The 23,895-nt window shown below is 43.3% G+C and overlaps 1 protein-coding gene across 1 annotated transcript in view; it reads right to left on the bottom strand.

Annotated features, from left to right (window-relative positions):
• LOC112573790 overlaps positions 1-23,895 on the bottom strand; it is a 48,729-nt gene that overhangs the window by 15,687 nt on the left and 9,147 nt on the right. The window contains 3 exon segments of the mRNA XM_025254390.1: positions 439-585; positions 3,260-3,405; positions 8,147-8,208. Coding sequence (XP_025110175.1) covers positions 439-585; positions 3,260-3,405; positions 8,147-8,179 — 326 coding nt within the window. The 5' untranslated portion in view covers positions 8,180-8,208.

Here is a 23,895-nt window from a genome sequence, read left to right as displayed (position 1 = left end):
GAAACTGTAAAAACTCGACTAAGCAACAATCTTTAGCTAACTCCTTCTACCTACGCACCTATCACAGACATCATCATAATAAAACATGTTCAACCCCTCGACAGTCAGCTCAGATCACGTGCACAAAGAAGTAGCTTGAGAAACAACTACAGCATCACAGCTGTGATCCAAAGCGGAGAGAGGGAAAGGTAAAGGTAAGAAGGTCATGCATACTTAGCTGAAGGTATTCATAAAACTGGTAAATCTTAAAACCAGAATTGAAAGCGTTGAAGGCTGTCGCCGTAAGAAGTAAATAGGTGCAATGCATTCCAGATGCTGAGATCAGAGAAAGAACAGAAGCGGCGACCGAATTTATCTCGTCTGATACACATCAGCAACCCCTTCCCCCGAAATAAATGAATAAATGAATAAACACAGTTATGATTTACAAGGATTTACCTGAGGTCGAGCGGTTTGCGAGGGCTGAGTGGTATGCCATCGATGGACACGCTGCTGGGTTCGGAGAAGACATCGGAGTTGATGGTCTCATACCGCTGCAGCAGCCGCACCGCGCGACCGCTGTCGTAACGCCCGCTCCTGAAGGAGCTGCCAAGGGCAACAATCCATCTTAGTGTTGGAGAGAGTTGTCTCCGCTTGTCTATATGCTATGTGCGTGCGTGCGTGTATGTGTGTGCGCGCGCGCATGTTGAGGACTCTGTTGTACGAGTCCAAGTGTTTGTCACTATGAAAACAATATTTAAAATGTTTGACGGATGTATGTGTCTGTTGTATGTATCAGGTCTATGTATGTTTGTGTATGTATGTTTGTGTATGTATGTTTGTGTATGTATGTGTGTGTGTATGTATGTTTGTGTATGTGTGTTTGTGTATGTGTGTTTGTGTATGTGTGTTTATGTGTGTGTGCCTGTGTACGATGTGTGTGAGAGACTGTGACTGTGAGTGTGCGTACATAGATTGTGGGAATGCATGAGTACGTGTTTGTGAGCGTGTGCATTCGTGTGTGTGTGTGAGAGAGAGAGAGAACGAGTGATTTAGTAAAACAACAACAACAACAACAAAAATAGAGAGATGGCGTGGGTGAGCTGTGTTCACCAATCAGCGCTTTTCTGTTCATTTCAAACCTTCTCCACACAGTTACTAGCGAACAACTCTATTTCATATTTCCGGTCTCCTGCTTTTTGTGGTTTATTATTTCGCTGAATTTAATCGTTTTGAATTGATTTCCTAGCATTTCCTTTTCTGTTTTCTGTTTTCTCCTCAGCCTGTCCGCTGTTTGTGACAATGGTTACATTCATAGTTCACGTGTGTTCTCACCTTGTGGTTATGCTGCGTGTGTGAGACTAAACATTTTACAGGATTTGCACAAGTCACAACATTTCTGCTGAAACGGTGTACAGTAAAGTTCAACCTGGTTCAACGGGTGTTGTTGTTGTTTGTTGTTTGTTGTTTGTTGGTTGTTGTTGGTTGTTGGTCGTTGTTGGTTGGTGTTGCTGTTTGTTGGTAGTGGTTGTTGTTTGTTGGTGGTTGTGTTGTTGTTGGTTGGTGTTGTTGTTTGTTGGTGGTTGTTGTTTGTTGGTAGTGGTTGTTGGTTTTTGTTGTTGTTTGTTGGTGGTGGTTATTGGTGGAGAACTGCGATGCTCAAAGACTTTTCTTTGCGAAAAGAAAAATGTTTTTCGTTGAGATTTTAGGACATGGTTCCTTATATCATCTTAGTATCTTATCAGGAATTTCTCATATTCACGTTAGCCTGTTAGTTTAAAGATTAAGTTTCGATGTGAGCCTGTGTTAGGTGCCATGTCTCGAAGCTTTTAACTCCGGAACAAGGACTACCCAGTATGCACCGCAAACAGTTCCTGGACATCTCTCGGCGTTTTTAATTTTTTTTTCTGGATCTCGGGGAAAAATGGAAGCTAAAAGTAAGAATCGTTTCGCCAAAAAAGGACTCAGTTTATTTCATGAACATAATTTAATGGCGCATACGAGATTTTTGACGGCTACACTGTCTTTGGTGGCGAGAAAGCAGAGGGTAGTGCTGTACAGCCTCCACAACCGTGAACACAGCTCAGCTTCCCGGAGTACACGACTACAGCAGGCATAGTGTACTCTAGTAATATAATATAATGACAATATTCAGACCCCACGCACGCGCCTTTCACAAGGTATAGATCATGCCAATCCAAATAAAGAACAAATTATAGGCAACGAAGTGTGAACAGACGAGTTGGTGTCGGGTGTCAGAGTTCAGAAAGGGTCAGAGTTCAGAAAACATAATAGTTTGGATCGGGTGTCTCCCCGTGTAGACAATAAACAAAACACACGAAAGGTGATATTTTGCAGGTAATAATAATCAAATATAAATGTAAATATCTTCATGCTAAAATACTAATAATTAAAATAATTTTTGACACTGAAAATAAAAATGACAACAATACTAACACACTGATCGTCTTCCCTATGATTAGTCAATAGTCTGAAACCTCCAACAACTTTAGCTGGGAGTTTGAAAAACCCTTGTCTTATATGGATGTAAAACATTGGTCAGCCACTCATACCCCGGGTGGGGCACATGTGGTTCTAATCAATGCTTTGAAGAGATGGATGACGTGTCTGCAAACGACTTTTTCAGAATTAACTGTCTAGTTTCTTAAATCCTCCCACGGTGTTTTTTTTTCTACTACTGTAAAAATCGGGAGAAGGCGCGTGAAGAGAAAGGGTTAACATAAACTGTGTTGCCTAGGTGCAACTGATGGTAGGAATATCAGGGTATAGTGTTCACTCACTAGCTGCTGATGCTGCACTTTCGCCCCTCACACTGTCGACGACTTGTTTCCGGCGTAAACACGCGCACGCCTGGAAAACCAAGCCATGAACCCATGTTCACCTCCATCTCTCCATCCTATGTCCACTAGCCATGCATGCTTGCTTCTCTTTCAGATGCAGAAGTGTCAACATGAAAACTAGCAATTCTACGCTTGAGTGCATGCAGGTGACATGGTTGACCTCATCGAGCTTTGGCTGGATTTTTTTTTTTTTTGTTTTGTGTTATTTACTCGAATTTTTTTTCTTATTTTTCTTTTCTTCTCGAAGCTGATATCTAAGCATGTGGATGCAGCTAAAGCCTTTGGTCTTCTGATTTTTTGTTTTTTAATTTATTTATTGTTGTTACTTTGTACATACACGTTGTTTACGTGCATCCTAAAGAAATTAAATGATGGGATGATCTTTCAGAATGTTTTTTATTAAAGTTTTCTCCACTTACCCCCGCTGGTTCTTCTTGCTCTTCAAGCAGTACTTGCAGACGATGATGACGCAAACGACGATAAGCAGGCCGCCCAGCACTCCCGCCAGTAAGATGATGAAAGTGATGAAAGACGACACAGTGGCCTCGCCTCCTCCCACGTACGTCTGTGGAAATGATGATGGAGGGAAAAGTTCGTGAAAAGGAGGCAACTGCAGGAGACCTTGCTGGTGAACTTTCATCTGATTATAACGTTTTATAGAAACAGTTACAAATGATCTTTGACCCCCAACAAGAAATATGACAAAAATATATTTTTCAATAAATTTGCAATAATGTTTTAGGAAAGAGGCGTTAACTCTTCTGGTTGATTATCCTATAATCCGTGGGTTTCTCGTAAGATCAGATTGTATTTTACATTTTCAATGCTGCACAATTTTTCTTTTTCTCTTTTTTTGTTCTTCATCTTTCCTTTCCTTTTCATTGGTCAAGGACAGCTTGTGTAGCAGTTACTGTTGCCTGCCACATGGAAGTCTCTCAGGAAATGCGAGTTTTCAGCTGACAAGCTGTAAATATTAGAAACGATGGGCACAAAAGAAAGTCCGAGTTTCGCTATGCCCCATGGCATTACAGCACAAACTCAAAAAGAAGTCAGCTTTTGTATTTTCATAATGAAATGTCAGAGATGTCTGGCCTGCCTTCAACAGGAGTTTGATGTACACACGGCATGGCTGCAGCAGTCACGGAATATTAATATTAATACTGTGAATATTAAATAACACGGAGAGAGGGGTGGTGTGGGTAGGTGGGTGGTGGTAGTCGCAACATGAACATTATATTGATGTCACACTCGGCAGCTGATGAAATCAACGTGAATGATAACGATAGCTGTCGTGCGTCGACGACGACGATGATGATAGTAGATGACAGATCATCTGTGAGCAATCAGCAGTATTCTTGAGTCGGGAGAAGGAGTATTAGGACAAGACAGCAGGAGAGGAAAAGGATGAATAAATGAATGAATGGCGGAAGGGAGGAAAAAAGCAAGGTTGGCGCAAGTCGAAGCGTGGTCTTCTGGACATCTAGAAGCAAGTGGACCAAAGTGTGACAGTCCAGCTAGTGGACCAAAGTGTGACAGTCCATCTCATGGAACCAAAGAAAGCCAATCAAAGAAACTGGACATATCTGAGCCAATCAAATGAAGTGAGTTTGTTGAGCGAATAGACCCAGTCAAGCAAACTTGGGCCAAACCGAGTAAAATGAGCTTATTGAGCGAGTTGAAGAAGTCAAGACGAGAAAGCAAAGTCAAACAATCGAAGAAACTCAGCAAACTGAGGGGCCGGGGTGTGAAGCCCTGTCCAGGCTGTGTCAAACAGTTTTTCTCTCTCGCCACCCAACGAGCAATTGCGCGTTCAAATCTGATTTTTAGCCGAACTCAATACAAACACAGTTGATGTTTACTGGTGGTAATGGTGGTGGTGGTGGTGGTGGTGGTGGTGGTGGTGGTGGTGGTGGTGGTGGTGGTGGTGGTGGTGGTGGTGTGGTGGCGGCGGAAAAAAAACAGGGAATTGAAGACCTAGAGATAGTGTTACCATGGCAACGACTTGCGTGCTCATTCAGCAGTTTCCGCGATGTTTGACCTCGCCATGTCGACATAGATGAACATCAAGGATCTTGCCGTGGGGAAAAATTTCTAGAAAGCTGGTGAAAACAAAAATGTGCCGCAAAGAGGAAAAAGTAAACAAACACGTGACCTGGGACTTAACACCGACAACATTTCTTGTAGGGAAGCGGCCAAGGACAGGGCAGTCACGTGGTGTGGAATGTTGTCAAGTGAAAGCTGTGATTAGTTCTCTTTTCTTTCAGGGATTTTATGATTGATGTCGTTGCTACCGCTGCAGATGCTTGTACTGTTCCTGGCTACATCTAGTGTAGGGTGTGTTGGTGGAGGGGAGTGTCTGGTGGTGGGAAGGGAGGAAAGGTAGTGTTGGTAGTCATCTGCAGTCTGGGTCAGCTGGCAGAAATATCCGTGACCTTCCTACCGACACCCCACACAAAAACAAGTGTTCATATATTCTGGTTAACTTTCTGCAATTTCACAGCCACTCTCGAGGGGCCCTCTATCTGGAGTTTCTGCTTGGCGGACTCCTCCGTCAGCCTGAGCCAGGGATGGAGAGGATCTTTGCTGGTGATGATGATGATGGCGGCGAGGCTGGGAGAAGTCAGGGATGGGGGATGGAGTTCTGAAGAGACAATTACATTATTAATAAGAGCAGGTATTTTGAGAAAAGGCATTTAAAGCCAGCGATCGACCGCTGTCTGCCGCTGCAGTCGGCCACCAGACAATATGGAGGACAGTCACTGGCTTCGGGACGCAGTTTGTGTTAATTGAATTATTGCGGGACACCTCGCATTACTGCTGGTCTGACTGCAACGGACAGAAATACAGAGCACAGACCATGTGGGGATGTCATAAAATCATCATCAATGACATCGTCATCACAGCAGCAGCATCGCCATCGCCACTATCCAGATTATCGCCGTCGTCGTCATCATCAACAATGTCTCTATCATATGGTCATAACATTCTCTCAGAAGGCCAAGGACAATCATTGCTTCTAAAGAAGTAACCCAGTCGTCAGAATTATCATCAGGAGCAGCAGCATCACGATGAAGAAAAGAGAGACAAAGGGATCTAACTCTTCCCTCACCCTTCTGTCCCCCTGCATTTTTTTTACAGCCGAATATTTATTATAAATAAACTTCTGAGCGAGATCTCTACAAAGAGATGCACCTCCAGGCAGAAAAAGACTATTTATAGCACTGTTCAATATCCACATCATGTCTTTGACAACACAAATGAAATGCTGCTCTATGGGTTGCTTCTTCTCTCCCTTTGTTGTTCTCAATCTCATCATCTTTGTCCCGAGCAGCTCGTGGAAGCGTGCGGAGAACGTGAGGCGCGTGCATACTTGGATATACTCATGTTTGTCGATATGTGATGGCGTGGGATCGCGAGGCTGGTCTACCCACTGTGTAGCTCACGGCTTTAAAATATATTTTAATATTTTTATGCTTCATGTATGATGACTAGTAAGTCTGAATTATTTTTGTTGAAATAAATTCTGCTGTAGTAAGCTCTGGTCTCACAATAGCAGATTGTTATCCCTCGTTTTTATATTATTATTATTTCACCAGAAGGTGCATGTGCAGTATCAATGTAAGCCTGCGAACTATTTTGTCTACGCCTCCTTTCACATTTATTGAAATTTTTTTCTTCATTTTTCCTCCCGCAGGCGTCTGCCGAGTTAATAGACAGATGCTGACGTCATCAGCGCCCTGTAGCAACCAACTGACGATGGCCGACGATTGCTTCTGTTCTGCAATTGCCTGAAATTGGACTCGTCCTCCCGTCCTCCCGTCCTCCGAGTGAAGAACTGGGGAGAACCGACAGTTCAAATACCGGGACACTGGCAAACAGGATTTCCTACAACAAGTTAGCTTCATGAAGTGCGGCCCGCCTGTCAAGTCACGTGCAGTCCAGCAGCACCAATGGCATCAACGCTGGTGTTTTAACCCAATGACATCCATCAGCTCCATTTTACAGAGAAAACGTTGGAACAGAAGCCGATGCCCATTCCAGATGGCTCATTACGGGAGATTTCTGGCCATTTTGTTCTTGCACCTTGCTGTCTTCTTTTATTTTTCTATCAGTCTGTCCATCCAGCTGTTGACTAGTCCCGTGTCTGTCTTGCAATCTAGAAATACAGAGTTGCCTCCCTGAGTGTGAGGGGGGCTGGCATCCCCCAGTCGCTCGCTCGATGATCGATCTTGCGAATAAGAGAAAAGCATGATTTAACTGGTTTCATTGCGAACACGCAGACAAGGAGCAGGCAGAGGTTGTCGTAGCTGCTGCTGCTGGTGGTGGTGGTGCTGCTGGTGGTGGTGGTGGTGGTGGTGGTGGTGGCGTGACGCTGTCTACTGTGCACGCTAGTCAAACAACGGGCTCGTCATGCAATCAATAGCAAGATGACTTTCGCTTCTACTTTTAACGGCGGAAATAGCAGCAGACGTGAGACAGAGACAGACATGCGCAGGGCATCGTGCACACCTACAAGTGTGTCACGATAGGTAGACTGACACATGGTAGACAGGAAAGTGGATACCCGCACCTAAACACCCTGATCAGCCAGGTATTCATGTCTGTACCAGGTACTCACACACGCGCACGCACAGGCAGCACGTGCTTGCCCAGTAACACGCGTGTCATACAGGTAAACAGCACGCACACACAAACACAACATCAAAACACAGTGTAGTAAACATTCTGTATATTTAGACATAGCTTCACAGTCATTCAGAGAGAGAGAGAGAAATAGTATAGCAATATCATGCATGTGCACACTTTCGCTCTTATTCAAACACCGTCTCCTTCTCTCTATCTATTTATCTATCTCTCTCACACGCGCGTGCACACACACATACACACAACGTATACAGACAAAGAATGAGGAACATCCTGTATGTATACACTCATTCATACGAAACCCCTTCTCCCCTCTCTTTCTCTCACTCACACACTCAGGACAGAAAGATCGAGCGTAAACACTTTTATTCTTATTTAAACAACGTCTCTCTCTCTCTCTCACACACACACACACACAAACATATAATACAAGAACATCCTGTACACACTTATTCATACTAACCCCTTCTCTCTCTCCCTCACACACACACAAATAATACAAGAACATTCGGTACACATTTACTCATACATAACCCTTCTTTCCTTCTCTCTCTCCTTCACACACTCACTCACTCACACACACACACTCACACACACACACACACACACACACACTCTCACTCACACACTCACTCTCACTCACTCACACCGAGGGTACTCACCGATGGCCGAGCTGTGGAAGTGTCCGAGTCCATAGCGTCATCCTGACTCGTCGTCTCGCGCTCTGAAAACGAGAACGCAATCAAAGTCGGAGTGTGACGTAAAAGCTGTGATGCGCACGCGCAGTTTGCTGACAAAAAAAATCTATGGCAGTTATTCCAACCCACGTGCTGCCGACGTCAGACTTCAGTCGTTGTCGCCACAAGCTGGAAGTAGGCGACGGGTGTTGTGGTGGTGGTGGTGGTTGGGGTAGGGGTGGAGAAAGGAGGGAGGAGAAATATTAACCCCTCCCCCAGTCAACATGCGTGTAGGCGGAAGTTGCAGACGTATTACTCGCCCCTGATTTCCCTGAATGAAGGTGGATTGAGTAGGAGGGTGTCGCTGAGGGATGGAGATGAAGTTCGCCGGGTGAACGATGCTTGCACTGGATAGGAGGGGAAGGGAGAGGGTGGTGGTGATGCTAGATATTTTCCAGTAGTGTGTAGACAAACCGTTATATATATATTTCTACTCATCAGCCACTCGATGTGAGAGTGCAGACCGTCCACACAGCCGACCAACCTCACACGTAGACAAGTGGTCTAAGGATGAACAAGTACTCGGCTAAGTAAGTTTGTGGGATTTACTTATCATGGAGCAGGGCGGTAGTCTAACCGCGCCATGATTGTTTGTTGATCATACTCAACAGCTGACATGATTGTTCATCGTGATGTATCCATTGGACTCTCATATTATCATCACACACCGTGGAAAATCTCTTTCGTTCCTCCTCTCCATATTAGTTACCATTCCCCCTCCCCTATCCACTATTATCATTTTAAAAGAAAAAATTCGGTTTGATGGTTTATATTTTATTTTCATTTCCATTTCTTTGTTCTTCCCTCTTTTCCAATCATCAATCTATAAATCTATCAATCCTCGAGCTCTTTTATTAACATTTTCTTTCTGACCGTTCTTTCTTCTCTGGATATTTCTTCCCCTCATTGTTATGTTCTCGTGAATATCGACAGCAGCCCCGCAGAAACTCAGTCACAAAGAACGATGTGACGTCACGCGCAAGGTAGATAACTCCCCTGGCATCGATCCTCCACTTCCTCCCAAATGCTAAGCACCCGCCAAGTGCAAGAGCGCGTTTCCTGAAGCGAGGCACCGGCTCGTTCGCGCATGCGTCCGGAATGCTGCTGGCGACACCAGTAACTGCCCCGCGAACGCGCCGCGCGTGAATGCAGATGTAAGCGTCGATAGACTGACAGAAAGAGAGAGAGAAAAAAAAAACACTTTGCCGCGTGGACAAGTACGCCGGTCGAGCGGGGAAACAGCGGCAGGAAGCACAAACAAAGGAGCTGGGAGAGATCAAGACATCTTTGATCACACCCGTGAAGGTAGCGGCAGGGTGGCATCCGGGTTCCTACCACCCGTGTGTGACGCACATCGCGTGTGACGCACGTCTCGTATTATCTCGCTAACCAATCCACGAACCTCACCCTCCCCATCCAACACCCGCCTGCCCCACAAATCTGGTCAGGGTCAGCATCGACGCGGATGGATGAACATTCATAATGTATAGAGAGGAGAACGAATGAACGAACGAATTTTTTATTGAATAAACCTTTTGGTTTGTTAGAGAGGATAATGAGATTGAGATGAGTAATGTGATATCATGGAGACTGAGAGCACGGACAGCAGGTTTATTGGGGAAGCGGATGTCCGAGAGGTTAGAGCGCTGGAGCCCAGAACCCGGATGTTCCCCAGTTCGATACTCGTAATGCGCAGTTTAATGCGTGTTTAACAATTGATAAAACTCGGTAGAGAAGATGTAAAATCCTTCCTTCATGTGATAAAAAGATGAAGAAATCCATTCTTTTCACTCATTTAACGAATTCTTAGAATGATTTCCCAGAGACATCACATTACGAGTCATTACATAATCTAACAATTCGTCGGTCGTGCGGGCAGCTACTCTTCCTTTTCTTCTCCGAGAAAGACAGCATACATCCAGTAGTCTCCCCCTCAAAGGTCTGGACACAAATTAGCAAATTATTGCTTATAATGTTTATGTGTATGAGTGTGTTTGTTTGTGTGTGTGTTTGAGTGTGTTTGTGAGACGGTGTTTGTGTGTGTGTGTTTGTTTGTGTGTGTGTCTGTGTGTTTTGGGAAGACACAGCTGGACGTCCTGCAACGTAGATGTGTCCTGGTGTGTTGTTGTTGTTGTTGTTGTTGTCGTTGTTGTTGTTGCAGTGAGCACGCCACATGATGATAATAATGTTTGCACGCGGAGGACGCTCAACTTTTGTATTCCGCTTCAAACAATCTCTCGCCGGTTCCAGAAGAGGACGGTGGCAGACAATCGATATTCGCTAGGACGACATCCGCGTGGAATTGCTCTGCAGAAACTGGGATTGCCACAGGATGGTGGACGGCGAGGTTTTTTTTTATTTTTAATCTTTGAAAAATTGCAATTGTTCTCAGATCTCGCAGCCACTCGGCAGCAAACAAAAGAGACATTTCTAACTGCACATAAAATACTTGAAGTCTGTAAAACCATGGCAATGGTGGCCTGTCGTGTGGAGCGACCACGACGACCTCAATGTTGCCGTCATCACATCAGGTGACTATAGGTGGTCAAGTCCGATGTGTGTGTCTGTTACTTGTTATCACAAGTCTAGCTTACTGAAAACGCTTCACATTCCAACCCATTCTCATAAAAAAGAAGAAAAACCTTTTTATAGTTTCATATCCAGACAAAATTACCTCCAATGTCCAGACGTAACCGGAAGTAGCTATTGCCGGAAGTTCAGCTCGGCTATCAATTACTGTTGACTTTTCCAGTAAACAAAGCAGGGGTTGAGACCCTGACATCATGAAATCCGTTGATAACAACATGCGGTGAGGTGGGAACATGGTCGCCCTGCTGTGGTCTACATCTACAGTTCCGCTTGGTTGTGTACTGGTGTGGGCAACCATGGTTACAGAGGTATTGACAGAACTGCGCATGCGTGCTCTCTCTCTCTCTCTCATATTCTTACATGAATGGAGCTTTGACCGACTCATACACACACACACTAGATAGAATAACTTGGACCTTGATTTTACTCCTTCCATTTAGTATCTGTAGTCATGGGAACATACAACCCACACCTCAACACGGCATCTGTCTCTCTCACACACACACACACACTCTTTCTCTCTCTCTTTCACACACATACTAACACACACACACACCTTCTCTCTTTCACACACACACCTTGACCGAGCTTTCACCTTTCACCTTCACTGCAATGTGCAGCGAACAACTGTCATCAATCAACGAGAAGCCTGCTGTTACATTGACATTAACTTCAAGAGGCTCGCCCTGCAGAGATAATTTGGTGCTTACGAAATTTAAGAATTTGTTTAAACCAGAAAAAGAATTAAAAGTGAGAGGAGAGCAAATAAAACTATTACCGAAGTAGACAATATCGCACAAATCCTCTCTTCCTTCTTCAGTCGTTTCTGACAAAGACACTTCCTCTCCAAGCTAAAAGACATCAGGCTTCTCCAATAGCTTTTCCAACAACAAAAACAAAAAAACAAATCTTTGTACACACGGTTCCGCCAGAGAAACGTGTAATTGTCGTGCGGTAACAGGTTTTCACCTGTGGAACATGTAGGTGGTAGTTTCTGATCGCTTCACGTGACCTACAGGTATCTTTAACACCAGGTATCTTACTGGAGGTATCTATAACTCCGGGTATGTATAACCACAGGTGTCTACAGCTACAGGTATCTATAACTCCGGGTATCTATAACGTCAGGTATCTATACCTCCGGGTATCTTGCTGGAGGTATCTATAACTACAGGTATCTATAACTCCGGGTATCTATACCTCCGGGTATCTTGCTGGAGGTATCTATAACTACAGGTATCTATAACTACAGGTATCTATAACTGCAGGTACCTAGAGCTCAAGGTATCTATAACTCCAGGTATGTATAACTACAGGTATCTAGAACTGATATAACAATTGTAATTTGTTGTGTCTAGCCATTTGCTCGACTCTTCATAATTTTTACACTTTGTTGATGGATGTACAGTCGGTAAAGGTCAACATGCTTTTTTTGGCGGCAACTTGAACAGATGTTCGAAAAAAATCATTGTTGCTGTTGTTGTTTGTTTTTCGGCGGCATTAACTGTAAAAAACACTCTTTGCGAACCAAAATCATCTTCTTTACTGTTATCTAACAACTCTGCAGCAGGATTCTCAGGTTGCTGGCGATTTTTCTGTCTTACTATCATTGTCATTAGCCGTGTGCTTGGCTGAAATTTCTTTGTCATTTTTATCTATTTATTTTATTTTTGTGAATTCTCCATTACACTTGTCCTGGAAAGTCAGAAACATGAGATGGATCTGAATCACTTGTCTTGTGTTTTATATCTCCTTGATTCCTTTGGGGCTTACATCGTTTTTATGACTTCTGATGCTTCTTTTACTGAGCCACCCACGTGAACTATTGCATAGACAACATTTTTTTTTTTTAGAAAAGAAAAGGTTGTGAAAATCCAGACACTTCCGTTACCTGTTAATGGATGGAATCCAATTGGAAAATTTTAGGTAAGAGCCTACGATAGTGTTTGGGTCCATTGACGTGTGTAGGACATGTACACTATGACCTGGAGTCTCAATGCTCTTCTCTCCTGCTGACCGTTGAAAAAAACATGAACAACTAACACCATCATCCTGATGTCACCGACCCTGTGTAAGGTCACCAAGGTGGAGCTGAGCTGCAGATTCTTGCACCGAGATGCGATCACCAGTGACAGCTCTCCAGCCATCGAGGGAATAAACTTAACGACAACGGTCACCTGTGACGTCACGAGCTCAATATACTGCTTCAATTTTCTGTAAAACATTATTAAAAGGCAATTGTAATCAAATAATTTCTGTTGTCGTGCAGGTCGTGCAGCATCCTCATGTCACAGGTCCTCTTCAAGCGGGCGGAAATGGCTTCTGGATCGGTTTGTAGCTCTCTGGCCGTTCGTTCCTTCCATGAAGTTGATGGCGAAGTTCTGGGCGTTGCCATGTTGACACCGGGGTCAGCTTCAGGACAGGCGACATGAAGGAGAGAAAATGAAAAGGACGGAGAAAAGCACATGCTGTTTGATTTGTTTCCTCTGAATCTTTTCTTTCCTACGTCTTCATTGTCTCGTTCATTTTCTACCTTTTTCTTTCTTTCTTTTTTTGCCAGAAATACGCGCTGTGACAGTAGACTCTATTTTCCGGGGGGAAAAAATGAGGAGACTGCTATACTGCAGCGAAGGAAGGAAAAGAGGAAGAAAAAAAAATCCTTGAATCATTAGTTTTGATGAAGTAGTTCACACGATGTTTTGACTGATCGATCAACTGTTTGATTTACTGATCAGAACAGATGTCAGCAGCGGGGCTTGGACATCCATAAAGCTGTAGTTCTCCATCTCTCATTCTCTCTCTCTCTGTTGTTTTTGTTTCAAGCGCCACGCTCGTCAATAAACTGCCACGTGACTGAGTTCATTCAGCGGTCACACCTGGGAAATCCCTGGCGTGCCAAGTAAAAAGGAAAACATTGTTTGTGAAGTGTGCGAAATACCCAGAGACCAGGCCATCCTGATGTGTGACCATGAAGTAGACTAAGCAGAGATTTGGCTGTCGTCTTCGTGGGTGGAGGTTGGAGGTGGAGGAAGATAAGAACATTATCTATGAGGAGGGGGGTCCTGGTATCTCACAAATCTGTGATCATGAATTGGCTTTTCCTTCTTTGAACTCCAACTCACCTTTGTTGCATAAACAAGAAATTGTTTTGAGATGATGAGGTGCACACGACACAAAAGTCCCTCTCCACATTGTTTCTGTCAAATTTGTTTGTTGTTTTTGTTATTATGATAATCTGTAGCATCCTTCAGTCACATTCTTATCTTCCTTACTGCTGTGTATCTTTTGTTTGTAACAGCATCTTGTCATCATCAAGCCAACCCACTGTAACATCTCACCAGTTCAGTTGCTGTTGAGTTTCATAGACATTGGAATTAGTGTCAGTCACACTCGCTATGATGATGATGATGATGATGTATGCGCACTCACACCTTCATACACATGTTCTCTCTCACTCACTCACTCACACACCTACACACATAGGGTTTGCTGGTGAGCGAGGAATGATGGCGGGCTGCTGACAGTTGATGTATTTCCCAGGAAGCACCATCCGTGATGGCGCCCAGATCACGTGCCATGCCCCTGTCAAAGCTGTCCTGTACAACAGTGTCTGTCGATTTGCACAGCGGTGTACAGAGAAATTCCAGCAAACACCGAGGGCCTGAGTGGCAGCGGCCACGTCATCACAGGAATTCTGGGCCGGGGGATCGATGGCAAGGGAGGGTTGGGAGGGAAAGGGGAGGAGTAGGGAGGAGCGGGGTGGCGGAGAAATCTCTACATGGTAAGCTGAGAACGAGATTGTCTTCCTGCGTCACCGGAATTATCTTCCATTTGTGATGCTTTGGGAGGCTGTGGAGGTAAACACGGAACGGACAGAAGTGAAACTCAGAACGGAAATGATCCCTGTAGAGATACGAGCAGAATAAGAACAAGGAGGAGAGAGAGAGAGAAGAAACAAAGAGACAGAAGGGTTGAAGGAGAGAGAAAAAAGAGAAAAAAAATGTCCATATGTCTAGCAAGGGATGGAGGATCTAGGTTCCTGGCGGCCCAGGGCAGAGAAAGAATCGGCGGCCCCTTCTCCCGCCAAGTGGCGGCCCGTGATGTTCTCATTACAGCAGAACATTGTAATACTACATACAGCTGACTGCTCCGACTTTAGCAACATCAGTAATTACAGAAGATTAATTAACAACAACAAAAAAAAACAACACAAAGTTTTTGGGCCACATTGTTGTCAGATGTGTTGTTATTTTCTGTTATATTCAATATAAATTGACGTAGCGGCCCTTGGGATTTGGCGGCCCTGTGCAGGTCGATTAGAATTTAAAGAGTTTCAAATTAAAATGAAATCAGGAGCGGCTTCAAACACTCATACATTAGAACAAAGACAAGTTTGTTGCTCGTGTTAAAAGTTGGACGATCTGGCAACAGAAAGATCGGGCAAGAACTAGGTGACATCTGATGCATTAGGAATTGAAAATCGCTGACCTGTGAGACCGGAAGGAAAAACAATCTGGAAGTAAGGTGCAGGATGGTTTCCTGCCTTTCATCCATATGCAGCAGTCTCCCTCTGAGAATGATGAGATGTTATAAAATGTCCGTTAGCTTCTCTAGGACAGGACATTGCTCCTCTGTCCGTCATCCATGTCCCAATCACTCCTAGAAATCTTCGTTTACATAAAATTTTCTTGACCACATTGTGGATGTCTTCAATCCTTTCCGTATCAGACCATTTTTTTATAATAGGAGCAGGCTTTATTTATTTTTGTTTGTTTATTTGTCTTCGTGAGACTGGTAGTTGTTTCATGTTTAAATGTCCACCAACATTAATTATGTTCGTCATTTGAAAAGGAAGTTTGCTGTTTAATTCCAAGATTCGATGATCGTGACGATGATGTGGCCTTATAATGAACATGTATCCACCCTGAAGATGCTCACTGCAGGCAGGTTAAGATGCTCACCTGTCCTGCGTACCCCAAAGTGTGTGCCCGCCAGAGATGCACGACACCTGAGTCTATCATCTCCATGACGGGCGCAAACTTGTCGGCACCCAGGCCAAAGGTCATCGGCTACCCTGGTCTGTGAAAGGGCCAACAGCCTCGACGATAGGGATCCACTACTGACGTTTGAAAAAAAAGTGATTTGAACTTCTGAAGCGAGTGGGCGGCTTTCATTTCGTCAGCCCACACAGTCACATGCACGTGAAGACACTCGCCCACACAGACCCGAGGAACATTTTTTTTTTTTATTTGCGGCATTGATTCGGCGGTGACGAAACTGCAGCTCCACGAGTCAGGCGCCCCCTAGCTGGGCTGTCGGATGAGGACACACACCACACAGCTAGCCGTCGATGGATGATACGGGTACCGTCTGGTGGCAGCCAATAGGTCAGAGGTCAGCGAAGGACTACAACCAATCGCCTTCCACCTTTCGGAAATTACACACTCCACTTCCGGTGCAGCGGGACTCGACGCCCACTCCTCCCCGACATTTGATGTGCAAAGGTAATGGCGCAAAGACACCGTCAGGAAAATACAGGGAGAGATTGAAAAGAAAATAGTGAACAGCCATCAAAGAATCGTTAAACATTCAGGCCTCTCCCTCCTGGCTTCATCCCAGACACTCACCCACGCGCTCATTAATGGACTCGGATGATCTCTGCTTGCCTTTTTGTGTGACATCTCCCACACAGAAATTAATGAATGCCAGGGTATTTCAAGAGAGCGTGGGTGCTTGCTGTGTTTGTGTGCGTGCGTATGTGTGTGTGTGTGCACGCAAAGAAATGACTTTGCTGAGTGGCTTTTCCATTCATTATAACTTAGCCATCACGCCCTCGTAAAGTTCCAAAGTTTTATTCTCAAAGCAGACTTTGCGGCTCCGGGTGGACCGCGGTTCCCACCCTATGAACACCCGCAATGGGCCCACTGAGATCACGGAGATTAAGTAACCTTTGACCTCGCGAGATGTGAGAAGTGCGTGACCTACCAGGATGTCTAAATAATTCCAACTTCTATTTTTCAACGTGTGCATGCCTTCTGTTACCTTTGATGTTCTCATACAAACGAGTGTCTTCTCATCTAAAGCCATGAACACGAAGTTGTAATGAACTGTTGACCCCTGACCTTTTCTTTGCTTGACTGCTGTACTCAGCATACACCAGGTCAAACTGGATTGTCATGAACTCCACGTTGACCGTTCAGCCACACAACAAATTCACTAAAAAGATGTTAAAGGAATTACTGTTGTTACAAACACGAGTAATGAAAATGTAAAAGATGTAAAGGTGACATTTCCATTGTTGTGAACAGCATAGTTCCAACGGAAGGAACCGACTTTCGGAAGTTTTCAATACTTGTTTGATATTTTTTTAATCTCTAAACACATTAAGGGAAATGAAGGCTGGTTAATCTTGCTTACAAGAGCGCAGACACTCACGATTAATGTATGAGACAGTTTTCTGGTGTCGTGTGTGTAGGGGAGAGTTTTGTATGTGGTGTGTGTGTGCTTACTGTTCACACTATTCACTGAGAAAATTTCTGAAAGACATTTCTTAATACCCAATATATTATGTAGATATGAATGGATGCACTTTACCCTGGATATTAATACATGATAACAATAATGATTGTCTGCTTTCTGTCATAAATATCATTAATAAACAATGTCTACAGAGACTGGCAGTACTTATGTATTGAAACAGTTTTGCTTTCTTGAGCAGAAACAGTAAAAATTGAGATCAGCTTATCAAGCTTGTGACATTCTGTGATTTTTCTAAATTAAAATTGAAAAAAATAGAAGTATAAAAAGGATGAGGTAGTCCACTTCGAGTTAGCTGTCTACCTGCCCTCAAACGGTCAGAGACACCACCTGTCCTTATATCTGTGTCAGCCATGATTTCCACTAATGAGAGACTGTAATAAGGTCTGTAATGAGATGCCTCATTCCATGGACAGGTTACAGCGACTGAGGTGAATCTCTCTACTGCCTGCCTGTCTGTCTATTTGTCTGTCTGTCTGTCTGTCTGTCTGCCTGTCTGTCTGCCTGTCTGTCTTGTCTGTCTGCCTGTCTGCCTGCCTGTCTGCCTGCCTGTCTGCCTGTCTGTCTGCCTGTCTGCCTGTCTGCCTGCCTGCCTGTCTGTCTGCAAATAAAGAGCTGTAGAATGGAGAGCTTTGAGGACTGGAGGCCCAGAAGAAGGAAGAGAACAAGTGTGAAATCACATCCAGCCATCGGAAGGCGACAGCAGCCTTGGTGACCAGACTGGCAACTGTATCCGAGGAGGGAATGGCGGCTTTAAGGACAAGATTCCAAAACAACTGATCGACTGTAGAATACCACAACATTTACTACACTCCCATCCTTTATGCTTTCTTTTTTTCTTTTTCCTATCTGCCCACCTTTCATATAAACTCTTAATGTAGCAACTGAGTCAGACTTGTGCTCACAGGTCTTCTGACTGGTGTCTGATGATCATTGGTAACTAGCGGCCAAGAGCAAAGCCGATGGAACATCTTTGCTCTTGTATATTCCATCTACAGATGTCTATACTCTTGGTCTATTATAATCGTTTTTAAACCTTCTTTAGGTCAAAGGTTATATAAACGATGTTGTGTTGGATTGGAATGTTAGCCTACAAATTCAGTCTCGACTGCCACATACACATACACATACACATACACATACACATACACATACACATACACATAACATAAACATAAACATACACATACACATACACATACACGCCCGGGCAAAGGCAAACTACTGTCACGTGACCACTTAGTAACCACGTGGTGTATCCTGACACTGATGTACTGAACTGCATCAAGAGAAAGAACCAACTACAGAGCAGAAACAGAGTATTACTGCTCTCATCAAGGGAAAAAAAAACAAAGTGAAAAAAAAAGAGAAAAGAATGAAAATGTTTGCACATTTATACCTTCGATCCAGGGTCCGCTGCCTCATTACCCATTGAACATGCGCACGGCCCCACAGAGAGAGAAACAGAAACACAAACCCATCCTCACTCACTCTCGACTGGAGAGGAAAAAACTGTTGAAAATGTAACGCGTACCCGGGGTGTAATCTATTAATCAATGAGGACCAACATTTCTTTTTAATGCCGAAAAGACAAAGAAATGCCACTGAGTGCCAGATGTGATTGCCAAAGGTCAAAGGTGTCTTGACTCCAATGTGGAGACAGAAAGTACACGGCCTGGGTGAGGAGGGGGGTGAGATATGGGAGGGAGTGGAGGATACATACAGACAGACAGACAGACAGACAGGAATACATAGAAACACAAATAATGGATGTTATATCAAAATGTACTTGCACAATGTACAGTATACAACCGTTGAAAGACCGTACACCTATGACCTACCTCCAGATAGACAGGTATGTTGTCTTCAACAATTTCAGAACCAAAAATTGTTTAATGGTAAGTTTGATGTTTTATTACGAAACAAAGATGTGTGTGTGTGACTAACAGAGAGAGATGAGCATTAATTATATTTTAAAAAAACAGAACAGGCTGTCAGTAAACACCAAGCACCAAAGCGAGGCTCACGTCTGCTGCCTTCATTCATGGAAGTGGATGTGAGGTCAGCAGGCAGGACACCCACAGTCAGCCACGTGACCACCTTTGCTTGAGATCGACTGATGAGAATGCTTGTGTGCGTGTGTGTAGGTGTGTGTGTGTGTGTGTGTGTGTGTGTGTGTGTGTAGATGTGTGTGTGTGTGTGTGTGTGTGTGTGTGTGTGTGTGTGTGTGTGTGTGTGTGTGTGTGTGTGTGTGTGTGTGTAGATGTGTGTAGATGTGTGTAGGTGTGTGTATGTATGTAGGTGTGTGTATGTGTGACAGACTGACTAGCTGGATTCTGCTGGAGACAAAAGTATGTATATATATCTATCGGTGGGTTGCTATCGGGGGCCGAGGAGAATGGCAGTGTAGAGGTGGAGCTGCCGGTGCCACAGCTTGTTGGTCTCTACAGTCAGCGGAAATGAGAGAGGTGAGCGAGCCTTTCGTTCCTCAATCACAGAATCGATTTCTTCACGGGGCGCGGAATTCCATCACCTGACTACCTCCTCCTTTCTTCCCTCCATCCAACACACACAGAAAAAAATCCCCTTAACTCGTACGGGTTGAAAGAGTAGAGGCTCGTGTGTGTGTGTGTGTCTCTCTCTCTCTCACGCACGTACGCACAAGTACACACACGTGTGTGCAGCAAAGACTATTCATGGAGTAGGTAGAAGTTCTTGCCCAGCTTTAAAATTTGAATTAAAACCAGCAACCACTCATTCCCAAATTAATTAAAAATTAAAGGGCAAAGTAAAAGCAAAGTATTTTGATTCTGTTTACACTTAACAATTAACCTGCAAGCCCTATATATAGATATAATCCTATTTATTTATATACATATAATCATTAACAAAATCCTGTTATCTTTATTCACTGTTGAATCAATCACAGACCAAGCAAACATAATTTTTCTTGACCCTAATTCCTTTAATTCTCAGGAAAATTTCGTGAAACGTGTAAAGGTAAAAAAAATTCTTTATTAATCTCTTACCTTACACCTGCTGACGACAATTTAATTATTCGGTTAATATAAGGGAATGGGAGCTGTGCAAATCATCACTAGAAGAGATGACAGCCAAGGCATAAGACCACGTGACCTGCCAGACTGGTCATCAAGCCATAACATCATATTCTTAACATTGCCACTTGTTTAAACTGTCTTTGGATAAAGATGAACTTTTTCTACTTGTAGACTTGCAAACATAAAATTGTAATAAACTTTAAGCCAGAGAGGTTTATTTGTGAATATTTCCCATTACCAAAGCAAAGCTTTTAATACCTGAATGTGCTGTAGGGTGTTCAGAGATGTTCTAATAAAGATCCTAATAAAGATGAAGGTCACAATAAAAGTAGATATGAAAATAAAAGATATATCTATATATAGGCACGTGAACATATTCCAATTTTAACCACCCTGTGTCTTTATAATGGGCATTAACCCCTAAAGAAAAATCATGTATGTAATAGTGTACGAAAATAGAGCATCTTTGGTTTAGAATGTAGTGTACAGAGGATATATATACAGACTCGTTCAAAGTGTCACACCATCCAAAAGTACACAAAAACTCCTGATACTTCGGTCCAAAGAGCGAGAGGAAAGCGGGCGGTCAGCAAGAATCAGCCGCCATCTTGGAGACGAGTAGAAGCTGTGCTAAGCCCAGCAGATGGCGGCGCTGTGGAGGATTGAAAGAGAGCTGACATTCCCGAGAGATAAACACTGTCGTCCTCTTCTAAGTTGGGATCCCGACGGTCGACAAATCGTGATTACATCGCCACGAAGATGGAAATAAAAGCTTGAGGCAGCCATTAGACCTGTGTACGTCATCACTCTCCCATACATCAACGCGAACAGGAAACGTCATAAAGAGGGGATAACTCCCACTTACATCTTCGGTTAGTGTGCAAGTCTACTCGAAAAAATTGTCTTCAGCAGGTTCCAGCATGACATCATGATGTGTGTGTATGAGAGAGAGAGAGAGAAAGTGTTGTGAAAGCGACTTTATCAAAGCCTATGATCATAAGGATTATATTCGGTACACCCTCGTGTCCCACAGTCAGTCCAGTGTCATTACTGAAAACAATGACATCATCAAGAGGTAGACAAACGGTTCAAACGGATGGAATCAGAGAGAGGGGGAGGAGAGTTTGTCTGTAATACCTGACAAAAGATGCACGGAATGAAAACAAGACACCGAAAAAGAAACGCAGACAAAATCACACAGACAATTCTAAAAGACTGACATTTGCCAGAAAGAGGAAGAGACAACCAGTAAAAATAAATTAGAAAAAATACGCTATATTCCAACGAAAACGAAGAATGCAGCATCAGCAACAAAATTTAAATCTCAGCATTTTCCCCCAACTTTTTGCTGTGAGCAAACAGACTGCAGGTGCACAGCTCGCACCCTCGCACACACTTCTGCTCCCCTGCCGGAGCCGTTGATGACGACAGTTGCAAGATGAAGTCGATCATTTGAACCTGCAGCTGTCACCCTTCCCAGGATTCACTCAGACGATGACGTCAGTCCTTGCAGAAGTAGAGACCCACCCTCCTTCTTTTAGCCAATTACCGTTTAGCTAATGGTTAAAAACACAAAACTGTTTCTTTTAGCCAATTACTGTTTAGCTAATGGTTAAAAACACAAAACTGTTTCTTTTAGCCAATTACCGTTTAGATAATGGCTAAAAGCACAAAATACATCCATGAGTATTATTGACCAGTCTGATAAATCTACTGTTGGTGAGAACTTCAAACACAAAAATAAAAACCTCAGTTCACATAATTTCAGGATTTTTTTGCCTTCTTTCAACTGTAGTATGTCAACAATTTTTTTTTAAAAGTTTTTAAAGTTCTTTTGGATGAAAATGGGGACGATTAAATCCTTCAAAGGTATCAAACTTAGCAGCTCATTACAACGAGGCTCAGGTGAAGCAAATTCTATTAGAACGGGTTTGGAGGATGTGGAATGTCATAATAATTTCAAAGGTCGTTAAACCTGAGTGCCAACTGTCAAAAAACACAGTGTGGTGATGGTTTATCATTAAACCTTAGTGCCAACTGTCAAAAAGCACAGTGTGGTGGATGGTTTATCAGGTCTGACATCACAAAAGGTGTAAATCGTTCCGCGGATGTCTCAGCTCTTATTCTTCAGGATTTTGGCATCTCTCAAACGAAAGTCTAACCAACGTAAATTACTTGAACCTTGTATCCATATTATTTTATTTTGATATTTATCTTTAATTACCATGTACTTTTTCATTGTAGTTGACCAGGTTAATTTTTATGGCAGTTCTTTATGTTTATCTCGGTCTCTAAAAACACACACACAATGACCAAAATGGAATGAACTAATGAGAAATAACCAGTATTCTCGAATTCTCGGTAATTCGAATCATTGCACTTAGGCATTTAAAATTTTAGGACAAAATTTCGATTTATGGTGGCTAATTTGATAACATATCTCCACACAAGTGTTATCGAAGATGAAATCCACTTTTTGTTTGTCTGTCCATTGCTAAGTAGCGTGAGAATGAAATTTATTGCCGCAAATATTTTAGAAGCTCAAATATCTTCTGACTTTTGTTGTTCTGTCTACAAATAATGAAGGCACTTGGATAAAACTGTGTATCTCTCTTTGTTGTGCATTTAAGTCCAGAGAAACAGCCTCGTCTTTCAGTGAAAACTTTTATTAGACAGACTGAAATATTCCGACTTTGTTCTTTGTACAATGCTTCGTTGTTATCTCATCCCTTCAAAGAGGCCAATACCCTGGTGAATAAAGAAATCAAGTTAAATTAATCCCTTCTGTCTCTCTTTTGCACACACACACAATGAAGAGAGAGACAAAAAGAGAGTGTGTGTTGGTGTAAGAAGGAAAGGGCATGACATTTCCCGTCCTTTTATCAGCTCCCGTCTTTCTCTCCGCTAATTTAGTCGCCGGCCTCCATGTGACATCAGAACCTGTGGCCAGACTGCAGTCCACAAGAACTCTGAAATGTCGGACCATTGTCTGGCATTGGAATGTAGAACAGCAAACAGCTAAGACCTCGAATAACTGGGCAATGACACTGAGTGGGGTCCTCTCCTCCCCCTTTGTCTTTTTGAGTGTTTTAATTAATTTGTTGTTATTGTCTTTATAATGTTTGTAGTTTTTTTACTATCTTCTGGTAACCTAAGGGTTTAGGAAATGACCCGAGTCGGGACCTGTTGGTCTTTACCTGTTCATGATGGTCAGAACGAGGAAGGAAATCACCAAGGGTGAGATAACGGGGAAAGCATCTCGAATGTTGAGACAGATCTTTGACGATAAAGAGAATAAGAAAAATAAGGTGTTGTTGTGGTCAGGAAGGTGGCTGAGGATGGGAAATGTTGTTGAAAATAGTGGATGCATGCCCGTGTGTGAGGGAATTAGTAAAATTCCTACACTAAGGTTGAGTTGGTCTGTCATAGATGACAAGAGATGCACTAGGGCAGGTTCTCCATTGAAGAACGGAATGAAAAAAAAAAATA

This window comes from Pomacea canaliculata, linkage group LG10 (assembly GCF_003073045.1).
Source record: "Pomacea canaliculata isolate SZHN2017 linkage group LG10, ASM307304v1, whole genome shotgun sequence".
NCBI classification, from domain to species: Eukaryota; Metazoa; Mollusca; class Gastropoda; order Architaenioglossa; family Ampullariidae; genus Pomacea; species Pomacea canaliculata.
The sequence above is the reverse complement of the archived record's forward strand: the minus strand, read 5'-3'. Positions and strand labels throughout refer to the sequence as shown.